General features: G+C 44.9%; 1 protein-coding gene across 1 annotated transcript; it reads right to left on the bottom strand.

Annotated features, from left to right (window-relative positions):
• Positions 1-6,469: 6,469 nt before the first annotated feature.
• CTXND2 (cortexin domain containing 2) lies at positions 6,470-6,643 on the bottom strand. Its single transcript, XM_062193541.1, has one exon. The coding sequence runs from the start codon at positions 6,635-6,637 to the stop codon at positions 6,470-6,472; it is 168 nt and encodes a 55-aa protein (XP_062049525.1). The 5' UTR covers positions 6,638-6,643.
• Between the last annotated feature and the right edge of the window lie 5,602 nt (positions 6,644-12,245).

Genomic DNA, 12,245 nt, shown 5'->3' with positions numbered 1-12,245 from the left:
AATCTTTTTAAAAAATCCAATTTTGTATGAAAGCTTCTGAATTTAAATATTGACAATTAAAAATTTTGTAGATTCTGCTATACTCTTTTTTTTTTTGAAAAAAAAAAAAGATTATTTGAAAGGCAGAGTAACAGAGAGGCAGAGGCAGAGAGAGAGAGAGAGAGACGAAAGTCTTCTATCTGCTGGTTCACTCCCAAAATGGCTGCAATGCCTGGAACCAGGCCTATCTGAAGCCAGGAGCCAAGAGCTTCTTCTGGGTCTCCGACGCGAGTGCATGGGCCCAAGGATGTGGGCCATCTTCTACTGCTTTCCCAGGCCATAGCAGAGCTGGATATGAAGTAGAGCAGCTGGGATTGGAACCAGTCCCCATATGGGATGCCAGCACTACAGGCAGTGGCTTTACCTGCTATACCACAGTGCTGGCCCCTGCAATACTCTTTAAATGAGCAATTCAACTTCCACAAATTAAACTATATATTTTTTAATTTGCATATATTTGAAGTAATATAAATGCTAAATTATCTTTTGCAATTTCTGAAATAGCAATAGATTTAGAAGCAATGTAAATTTCTCGACAGGAGTTGAAAAATCATGGCACCCCCAAATAATGGAAAACTTTGTATTTTTAAAAGCCATTCATTATTGCCATTCATTCATATGGATGATCTTCAAGATACTATGTTAAATGAGAAAAGCAGGTGCAGAACATAGTACATAGCATGACATTATTTACATTAGAAAAATACATTTTTCCCTTATAGATACACAAAACATCGCTGCAAGTGTACAAAATAAATTGTTAACACTGGTTATCTCTTTTTTATTTTATTTTTTTATTTTTGACAAGCAGAGTGGACAGTGAGAGAGAGAGACAGCGAGAAAGGTCTTCCTTTGCCGTTGGTTCACCCTCCAATGGCCGCTGCGGCCGGCGTGCTGCGGCTGGTGCACCGCGCTGATCCGAAAGCAGGAGCCAGGTGCTTCTCCTGGTCTCCCATGGGGTGCAGGGCCCAAGCACTTGGCCCATCCTCCACTCCTGGGCCATAGCAGAGAGCTGGCCTGGAAGAGGGGCAACCGGGACAGAATCTGGTGCCCCGACCAGGACTAGAACTGGTGTGCCGGCGCTGCAAGGCGGAGGATTAGCCTGTTGAGCCACGGCACCGGCTAACACTGGTTATCTCTGAAGTGGGACATGGAAGACTGGGGGTGAGGAGAAAATTGTGACTGTACACCATTCTATACCTTTTAAAAATTGAAACGGGGAGTGGGTAGCCTGTTCAAAAATGTTACATTAAAAAGAAAAAGATGATGTTCAGGAGGGTATAATACAGATATTGCAAAACTGAATGAGCTGAACGGCAGTTAGCTCTGGGAAGAAGGAATGGGAAACATGGCAGTGGTCTGGGATTTTTTGCATTTTTAACTTAGGTAATGCTTGAAAAGAAATGTGTGTGTGTGTGTTTTTTACCATGTGCATGTATTACTTTTATGATAATGGGATTAAAAGATTGAGTAAAAACACACGTGCAGAACCTAACACACACCCACGTGCACTTTGTAGAGTAATACTAGAAGGGTTCCAGCCAATAAAAGTTCTGCTGACCGACTGGGCCCCTAAGCTGCCAGTGTGAGGTGGGGAAAAAGGAATGTGCAAGGACATGAGATTCGCAGTGATAACGTGGGCAACAGAACCAGAAAGCCCAGTGTCCGTGCGCTGTAGCTCCCTGAACCTCCACGTCAGGGACCCTCTGCCTCTGGCACTGGAAGTACTCTACTGTCCAAGGGCTAAGCTGCCCTTTCTCCTGAATAACATTCATATCAGCCCCGGGTGAGTTTCCTTTTCTTTTAGCTGCTCCACTTTATCTGCTCCCACAGATGCTGTTTTTTTTCTTTTCTTTTCTTTTTTCTAAGATTCCTGGAGAAAGCCAGATAATTGTCACGCCTGTGCTTTTCTAGTGACTGCATATTGATGCTGTCTTTAATCATGTATTTGTCTTGCAGCTTAATTTTAAGAGATGGAGAGAGGCCAACATTGTGGCTTAACAGGTTAAGCTGCTACCTGCATCCCGTATGGGCTCTGGTTCGAGTCCCAGCTGCTCCACTTCTGATCCAGCTCCCTGCTGATGTACCTGGCAGCAGAAGATGGCCCAAGTCCTTGGGCCCCTACACTACATGGGAGACCCGGGTGAAGCTTCTGGCTCTTGGCTTCAGCCTGGCCCAGTGCTGGCAGTTGCAGCAATTTGGGGAGTGAATCAGTGAATGGAAAAGTTCTCTCTTTCTCCTCTCTCTCTCTCTCTTTCCACATAAGCATCTCACATCTCTCTCTCTCGCTCTCTCTCTCTCTCTGTAATTCTGCCTTAAAAAAAAAAAAGATGGGAAGAAGTTAATTTCTGAGTTCCTAGAGGGGAACTCAGAGCAGTCCTCATGTCCTGACAGCAATTGTAACATGCTTTTACTTGACCTATACTTTGCCTTGAGTTTCCTTCCATCAAGTCATGTAGAAAACACACACACACACACACACACACCCCAGTTAACCAGTATAGCATCTTCTGTTATGGTGCAAAGATCAGTGTTTCCCTTGTCAGGCTTTGTTTCTCCTGCCCCATATGCAGAGAATCCAAGAGGTTTCCTGCAGTGAATGAAGGGGCAGTCCTACTTCCAAGAGTCAGGAACTGAGAGAGTTAACAAGTCCCTGGTAACAAGGAGAGGCTGGAGTTGTGTCTCCATGTCACATGCTACAGTAGTTCCCTTTTAACTGTGGAGGATTCGTTCCAAGACCTCCAGTGGATGCCTGAAACTGTAGATAGTACCGAGCTCTATAAATATGCTGTTTTTTTCCATACATATAAGCTCAGCTTATAAATTAGAAACAATAAGAGATGAACAACTCAAAATATAATAGAACTATTATAGCAATATATAATATAATGATTTTTATAGATAGAAAGTTCATTCTTACTGTAGGTCATAGCAACCTCAGGAGGACTTTCACCTTTTCACTTAAAATAAGCACTTTATAGCTTCTCTTTGGCATGTGTGAGTTACCACCATGATTAATCTGTGTGCTTTGAGATTATTAAGGCAAGTGTTACCTGAGCACCAACACTTCAGTAACAACATACTTAATTGGATAAGCAAAATGGCTGCTAAGTGACTTGGCTCCAGGATCTGCATAGATATCAAAATCCTCATTTGCTCAAGTCCCTTATGGAACATGGGTAGGATTGGGCTGGTGCTGTGGTATAGTAGGTTAAACCTCTGGCTGCCGTGCCCACATCCCATATGGGCGTCAGTTCAAGTCCTGGCTGTTCTACTTCACATCCAGCTCTCTGCTAATGCACCTGGGAAAACAGCGGAAGATGACACAAGTACTTGGGCCCCTGCACCCACATGGGAACCCAGAAGAAGCTCCTGGCTCCTGGCTTCAGCCTGGCCCAGCTCTGGGCATTGTGGCGTTTGGGGAGTGAACCAATGGATGGAAGACCTCTCTCTGTCTCACCCTCTCTCTCTCTCTCTCTCTGTCACTCTACCTCAGCAATAAATAAATAAATCTTTTTTTCCATTTATTAAACTTTTATTTAATGAATATAAATTTCCAAAGTACAGCTTATGGGTTACAATGGCTTCCCCCCTCCCATAACTTCCCTCCTGCCCACAACCCTCCCCTTTCCCGCTCCCTCTCCCCTTCCATTCACATCAAGATTCATTTTCAATTCTCTTTATATACAGAAGATCAGTTTAGTATATATTAGGTAAAGATTTCAACAGTTTGCCCCATATAGCAACACAAAGTGAAAAAACTACCGTTGGAGTACTAGTTATAGCATTAAATAACAGTGTACAGCACATTAAAGACAGAGATCCTACATAATATTTTTTTAAATTAATTAATTTTCTATGCCATTTCCAATTTAACACCAGGTTGTTTTTTTTTTTCATTTCCAATTATCTTTATATACAGAAGATCAATTCAGTATATAATTAGTAAAGACCTCATCAGTTTGTACCCACACAGAAACACAAAGTATAAAAATACTGTTTCAGTACTAGTTATAGCATCACTTCACATTAGACAACACATTGAGGACAGATCCCACATGGGGTGTAAGTGCACAGTGACTCCTGTTGCTGACTTAACAATTTGACACTCCTGTTCATGGCATCAGTAATACATAAATAAATCTATAAATAAATAAATAAATCTTTAAGAAAATGATGTAGTATTTGCATATAACTTGTGCACATCCTCTCACATACTTTATATCATCTCTATGCATAATACAATGTAAATAGTTGTTACACTATTGTTTAGGGAAAAAAAATCCATATATGTTTAGTGCAGACACAATCATTTTTCCAAATGTTGATCCATATTGGTTGAATCTATGGATGTAAAGCCCATGGATAAAAAGTCCATTGTATTGTGTAGATACATGTCTCCTCTGAAGTAACTGCTTGCTGGTCCAATTTCCCTACAAAAATCCGATTGATGCCCCACCATTCAGAGTCCAAAGTTACAGTTCTCTGTCCACATTCACATGCTAGGTTACTGTTGCCTAGAATTAGATGTGAGGGCTTTAATTTTCCATCACTTGCTGTGTTAGAACCAATCCTCTTCAACCAAAGCCACACTGAGCCTTGGTGAGCAACCCAGATGGACTTTACTGCCAACTGGACTGTAGCGCACTCTACACGTTTCCCTACTTCGGACTCTGAACAGAACGCATTATGATTTCCTTCCCTTTTCTCTTTAAAAGTCCATGGACTGATGATCTCTGTGATCATACATATTATGCAAGAGCTTCCAGGAACTGCCATAGCAAATTACACACTGGGAGGTTCGAAGCAACAGAAATTTGTTCTCTCATGTTTCTGGATACTAGAGATCCAAACTCAAGGTGTTAGCTGTACGGTCACCAAAGGCTGTTTCTGGTGGTTCTGGGCACAGGTTCCGTCACTTGGGGCTGTATCAGTCCAATCTCTGCCTCTATCTTCACATGGCCGTTCCCCCGTTTCTCTGTATCTTCTCCTCTTTTATGCTTTTAAAAGATTTGTTCACTTATGTATTTGAATGGAAGAGTGAGAAAGAGGGAGAGAGATTCACTCCCCAAATGGCTGCACCAGCCAGGGTTGAGTGAGGTCAAAGCAAATCCAGAACTCCATACCGGTTTGCAACATGAATGCCAGGGGCCCAAGTATTGGGACCTTCGTCTGCTACCTTCTTGGGCGCATTAGCACAAATGCTGGATGAGAAGTAGAGCAGTTGAAACTCAAACCGGAGTTCTGATATGGGATGCCAGTGTCAAAAGTGGCAGCTTAACCTGCTGATCCACAACTCCAGCCCCTCTTTTCCCTTCCCTTCCCTTCCCTTCCCTTCCCTTCCCTTCCCTTCCCTTCCCTTCCCTTCCCTTCCCTCCCCCCTCTTCCCTTCCCAACAAGGATACTTTCATTGGATTTAGGGATCACCTAGACAACCTAGGATGAGTTTATATTTTTATTCATTTGAGAAGCAGAGAGGAAGGAATTAGCAGGAAGAGGAGAGTGCTCCCCCAACTGCTGGCTTGCTCCCCAAATGCCTGAAGTGGCAGGGTTTGGCTGGGGCAGAGGATGGGGGTCAGGAATATTATCTAGGTCTCCCACATGGGTGGCAGCTCTCATCACTGCTTCCCAGGGCCTGCATTAGCAGGAAGCTGGAGTCAGCAGCTGAAGTTGGAGCCAGAGCCAAGTATCAAACCCAGGCACTTTGCTGTGTGATACAGGTATCTTAACCACTGGGCCAAATACCTATCCCAAGGCTCAATTACCTTAAGATTTGTAATTATATCTGCAAAGATTGTTTTCCAAATAAATTCACATTCTTAGGTTCTGGAGTCCAGATTCGACTCAATACATGGTATTTTGTAGAGGATGATATTTGAGCAGAGAGAGATTATGGGATTCATCCGAGTCAAATTTCATTCTCTTCTACTATAGAGCTCCATCACTTGAGAATAGTGGAATTTGCAAAACTTCTCATGCTAGAAAGGTTTTGGTAGACTCTTATCATAGGGCACTGCTGATTTTATTTATTTATTTTTTATCAGTAAAGGAACCATTCACGTCTTACCCTGGGTAAGCTTCTAGTTTAAATGGGCCTTACCAAACATGATATATTGTTACATTGCATCATAAAATTATGACCCACTGTCCCATCCTAAGGACATTAGATACCCATGGCCTCACTCGGGCCAATAAGTTCAACCTGTCTTTGACCCATTTTTGTATCATTTCCCTGAAGAGGAACAATGCAAACTGGCTTGTATTTCATTTCCTTTTATTATTCTTGACTCATTCTCATGTGCCCATTGTGGAATGCAAGACTGAGAAGGCTGAGAAACAGGGAGGTGAAATAATGCAAAGTTTGGATCATAAACGTCTATATAAAAGCTCCCAAATCTCCGGTGAGAAGGGGTCCACCAGGCTTAATACTTCAGCTCAGAGATGATTCTGCGGTGGTGGAGGTGGCCTCATAGGGATTCTTCACCAACTTGGCACACCGAAAAATCATCACTATTAGGAATACAAACAGGAGAACAACAAAGGCGATGGCAAAGCCTTTGTCCACGTCCACACTGCTGGCCAGGCTTGAATCTTCCATGGAGAGCTGCACCTCGTCACTGTCATCCAGCAGCAGCTACCTCCTCCCGTGTATCAGATGCGTCATATTCCTAAACAAAAGACAATAAGGCAAGTTTACCAGCCTGTGTGCATTTCCTTACGAACACTGTGTAGGTAACCAAAAGTGACCAAGGATTGAAAAAAAAACCAGCCAGATTTATTTTAGAAGCACTTGTAGGGTGCTAATAACTTGCAGTGTTTATTTCAGTTCATTCAAATGCATGCACCTATTTCAAGTGGATAAATTCACACCCAGCTCAGTCCAGGTTTAATGCTTTTGCTTTTTTTTTTTTTTTTTTTTACAGGCAGAGTGGATAGTGAGAGAGAGAGACAGAGAGAAAGGTCTTCCTTTTTGCCGTTGGTTCACCCTCCAATGCCCGCTGCGGCCGGCGCATCTCAGTGATCCGAAGCCAGGGGCCAGGTACTTCTGGTCTCCCATTAATGCATATTTTTTAAAAAAGGTTTATTTTACTTTTGTTTATTTTTAAAGATTCATGTATTTATTTGGAAAGTCAGAGTTACAGAGAGAGGGAGAGACAGAGAGAGAGAGAGAGAGAGAGATATCTTCCATATGTTAGTTCACTCCCCAAATGGCCACAACAACCCAGGCTGGGCCAGGCTGAAGCCAGGAGCCAGGGGCTTTATCCAGGTCTCCCACATGGGTGGCAGGGCACAAACACTTGGGCCATCCTCTGCTGCTTTTCCCAAGCCATTAGCAGGGGCCTGGATTGGAAGTGGAGCAGCTGAGACATGAACTGTTGCCCATATGGGATATTGGCATCGCAGCTTAACCCTCCATACTACAATGCCGGCCCCAGAAATGATTTATTTTATTTCAAAGAGTTACAAAGAGAGAGAGGGAGAGACAGAGAGAGCATAAGATCTTCTGTGTGCTGGTTTATTCCTAAAATGGCTATAAAGGCTACAGCTGGGCTAGGCCAAAGCCAGGAGCCAGTAGCTTCATCCGGGTTTCCCACATGGTTGGCAGGGCCCCAAGTACTTGGGCCATCACCTGCTGCTTTCCCAGGTGCGTAAGCAGGGAGCTGGATCAGAAGTGGCAGCCAGGACTCAAACCAGCACCCATATAGAATGCCAGCATCTCAGGTGGTGGCTTAACCTGCTATATCATAATGCTGGCCACATAAACTTTCAACTTTTCTTTTTCTTAAGATTTATTTATTTGAAAGACAGAGTTACAGTGAGGGGGGAGACAGAGAAAAGTTTTCCATCTGCGGTTCACTCCCAAATGGTCACAACGGCTAGAGCTGCACTGATCCGAAGCCAGGAGCTTCTGCCAGGTCTCCCACATGAGTGCAGGGGCCCAAGCACTTGGGCCATCTTCTACTACTTTCCCAGGCCAGAGCAGAGAGCTGGATCAGAAATGGAGCACCTGGGTCTTGAACTGGCGCCTGTATGGGATGCAGGCTCTGCAGGCCGGGGCTTTAACTCATTGAGCCACAGCACTGGCCCTACCTTTCAATCTTTTAAAAAAATTTATTGGCGGGGTCAGCACTGTGGCATAGCGGGTAAAGCTGCCGCCTGCAGCGCCGGCATTCCAAATGGATGCCAGTTCAAGTCCCGGCTGCTCCACTACCAATCCAGCTCTCTGCTATGGCCTGGGAAAGCAGCGGAAGGTGGCCCAAGTCTTTGGGCCCCTGCACCCACATGGGAGACCCGGAAGAAGCTCCTGGCTCCTGGCTTCCGATCAGCTCAGCTCTGGCTGTTGCAGCCATTTGGGGAGTGAACCAACAGAAGGAAGACCTTTATCTCTCTGCCTCTGCTTCTCTGTAACTCTGCCTTTCAAATAAATAAAATAAATCTTAAATTAATAAAATAAATCTTTAAAACAATTATTTGAAAGTCAGTAAGAGAATAAGAAAGAGATAGACATCTGGATGGAGGGGTGGTCTCCCATCTGCTGGGTCACTCCCCAAAATGTCCCAGTGAGGCTGAGAGCCAAGAATTCAAGTCAAGCCTCCCCCATGGGTGGCAGAGATCCAACTACTTGAGCCTTTACCCTGCCTCCCGGTGTGCATATTAGCAAAAGCTAGAATTAAGAGTGGAGTTAGGACTCAGACCTGTGCACTGGATATCAGATGCTGGCATTCTAACTGGCGTCTTAACTGCTACCAAACCTCTACATTTCTAGCTCTTCCTCCTGTCCCATGCTCCAGCTCCTCTAGTGTGTAGGACCAGGGAGGAATGCAGGAGAGATGTGAAGCATTTCTCTGCTTAGTGGATTCAGTTGCGGCCAACTGTGAGTGAGTAGGTGACCTGAGTGGAAGGTGTATTCGGCCGGCGCCGCAGCTCACTAGGCTAATCCTCAGCCTGCGGCGCCGGCACACTAGGTTCTAGTCCCAGTCGGGGTGCCGGATTCTGTCCCGGTTGCCCCTCTTCCAGGCCAGCTCTCTGCTGTGGCCCGGGAAGGCAGTGGAGGATGGCCCAAGTGCTTGGGCCCTGAACCCGTGTGGGAGACCAGGAGAAGCACCTGGCTCCTGGCTTCGGATCAGCGCGATGCGCCGGCCGCAGCAGCCATTGGAGGGTGAACCAACTGCAAAGGAAGACCTTTCTCTCTGTCTCTCTCTCTCTCTCTCTCTCACTGTCCACTCTACCTGTCAAAAAAAAAAAAAAAAAAGGTGTATTTTTTTTCTGAGTAATGTTTATCTTGACTTTGAACTTTCCTGTCATTGAAGACCCCATAAATTGGTGCTGCCTATTTCTTACTCTGCCACCCTAAACTCAGGTTGGATGTCTCATTGCTGGATACAGTGGTCTAGCACTGCCCACTGCTCCTGCTCCTGCTCCTCCTCCTTCTTCTTCTTTAAAGATTTATTCATTTATTTGAAAGGCAGAGTTACAGAGAAGCAGAGGTAGAGAGAAAGAAAGCAAGAGCTAGAGAGAGAGAGAGAGGTCTTCCACTTACTGGTTTACTCCCCAAATGGCTACGATGGCTGCAGTTGGATTGATCCAAAGCCAGGAGCCTGGAGCTTCTTCCAGGTCTCCCACGTGAAAGCAAGGGCCCAAGAACTTGGAACATCATTAACTGCTTTTCCAGGTGCATTAGCAGGAAACTGGATTGGAACTGGTGCAGGTGGGGCTTGAGCCAGTGCCCGTATGGGATGCTGGCACTGAAGGCAGTGGCTTTACCTGCTATGCCACAGTGCCAGCCCCTCTGCTTATTCTAAGATACTTTGTGTTGTGTGGCTTTTTGTTACTATAATGAAATAATTAAGACAAGCTTCTTATGAAGGAAGAAGGTTTATTGCAACTCATAGCTTTGAAGGTTCAGGCTCCAGCATCAGGCAGCCCATTAGTTTGGTATCTGATGTCATTGTTGCTGGTAGATCCTGGAGGTGGTACAGGCTGTCACAAGGCAGGGGGAGAGCATGCATCCAGTATGTATGTCTTTTTTTTTTTTTTAGTTTTATTATTATTTTTTTATTTTTTGACAGGCAGAGTGGACAGTGAGAGAGAGAGATAGAGAGAAAGGTCTTCCTTTTTGCCGTTGGTTCACCCTCCAATGGCTGCCACGGTTGGCGCGATGCGGCCGGCGCACCGCGCCGATCCGATGGCAGGAGCCAGGTGCTTCTCCTGGTCTCCCATGGGGTGCAGGGCCCAAGCACTTGGGCCATCCTTCACTGCACTCCCTGGCCACAGCAGAGAGCTGGCCTGAAAGAGGGGCAACCGGGACAGGATCGGTGCCCCGACCGGGACTAGAACCCGGTGTGCCGGCGCCGCTAGGCGGAGGATTAGCCTATTGAGCCGCGGCGCCGGCTTTAGTTTTATTTTTAACACATTTATTGAGATATAATTTATAAAGTTCACCTATTTAAAGTATAGAATTAAATATTTTTAGTATACTCAAAACTGTACAATCATCATAATCTAATTTTAGAACATTTTCATCACCCCGAAAGAACCCCAACAGTGTTATCATTATCTATAGTCACCCTTCTGTGCAATGGGACACCAGGATTTCTTACTCTTGTCCAATTATAACTTAAGCCCATTAATCAGCTGTTCCCATCTCTTTCTCCCCATGCCTTTCCTTGTAAAGTCACCATGATTCGATCATTGGGGCTCCCCTCTCACACACAATCTAATCCAATCTAATCATTTCTCCAAGGCCCCACCTCTAAACACCACAATTGGATGAGGTTCTATCCTCCTAGTACCATTAACTATGACTTTGGGGTTTAAGATTCTGTGGAAGCCAATCATGCTCAAGCTAGAGCACATCTGAAGTCCTTCAAGATGATACGCTGGACTGGGGTGGCTCAGGGGGAATGGCTACCTTTTCCTCCTAGCATGCTTCAGTAAGGAACCTACAAAGCCTGCTAGCGCAAATTGTTCTAAAGTCTTTCCAACTTCAGAAATCTTTAATGGGGCCAGTCCTGTGGCATAGCAGGTAAAGCCACCGCCTGCAGTGCCAGCATCCTATATGGGCACCGGTTCCAGTGCTGGCTGCTCCACTTCCAATCCAGCTCTCTGCTATGGCCTGGGAAAGCAGTGGAAGATGGCCCATGTCCTTGGGCCGCTGCACTTACGTGGGAGACCCAGAAGAAACTCCTGGCTCCTGGCGTCTGATTGGTCCAACTCCAGACATTGGGGTCATTTGGGGAGTGAACCATTGGATGGAAGACTTCTATCTCTCTCTCCTTCTCTGTCACTCTGCCTTTCAAATAAATAAAATCCTTTAAAAATGAATAACATTGTTATGATCATGAACTTTTTTTAAAAAAAGATTTATTTTGTTTATTTGAAAGACAGAATTACAGAGAGGCAGAGATGAAGAGAGAGGCCTTCCATCCGCTGGTTTGCTCCCCACTTGGCCTCACTGGCTAGAGCTGCACCAATCTGCAGCCAGGAGTCAGGAGCTTCTTCTGGGTCTCCCACGCGGGTGCAGGGGCCCAAGGACTTGGGTCATCTTCTACTGCTTTCCCAGGCCAAAACAGAGAGCTGGATGGGAAGAGGAACAGCTGGGACTAGAACTGGCGCCCTTTTTATGGGATGCCGGTGCTTCAGACCAGGGCTTTAACCCGCTGTGCCATAGGGCCGGCCCCTGAACATGAAAAACATGTGTTCATTTTTCCTTGGTGTACACCTAGGAGTGGATTACTAGGTCATATAGTAAGTAGCTCTGTATTTAATCATTTAACAAAGTTGGGCCATCTTCTGCTGCCTTCCCAGGTATATAAGCAGGGAGCTGGATGGGAACTCTTAACAGGTGTTCTGATACAGGATGCAGGCATCTCTAGTGACAGTTTAACCTACTGCACCACAACAACCACCCTACGCACCTCAATTTTAAACGTTGTGAATATAGTAGGTATGTTAGGATTTAACACTTGGTATATATTGTAAATCTCTTCTTCCATTTTTCAATTGTCTTTTGTTTTGGTGTTTTTTTTCCAAAACATAATGAAATTTATCATTTTCTTTCTTTTTTTTTCCTTTGTGATGAGCAATTAATATACAGTGCTGGAATTGGAGGGTCTCAAAGACAGCTGCCTATCCTTAACGGCTTCAACCACTCTGATGAATCCTTCTGATAGTTTTCTTTTTTTTTAATTTTTTTTTATTTGACA

The sequence above is a fragment of the Lepus europaeus genome, chromosome 5 (genome assembly GCF_033115175.1).
Source record: "Lepus europaeus isolate LE1 chromosome 5, mLepTim1.pri, whole genome shotgun sequence".
Classification (NCBI taxonomy): domain Eukaryota; kingdom Metazoa; phylum Chordata; class Mammalia; order Lagomorpha; family Leporidae; genus Lepus; species Lepus europaeus.
The sequence above is the reverse complement of the archived record's forward strand: the minus strand, read 5'-3'. Positions and strand labels throughout refer to the sequence as shown.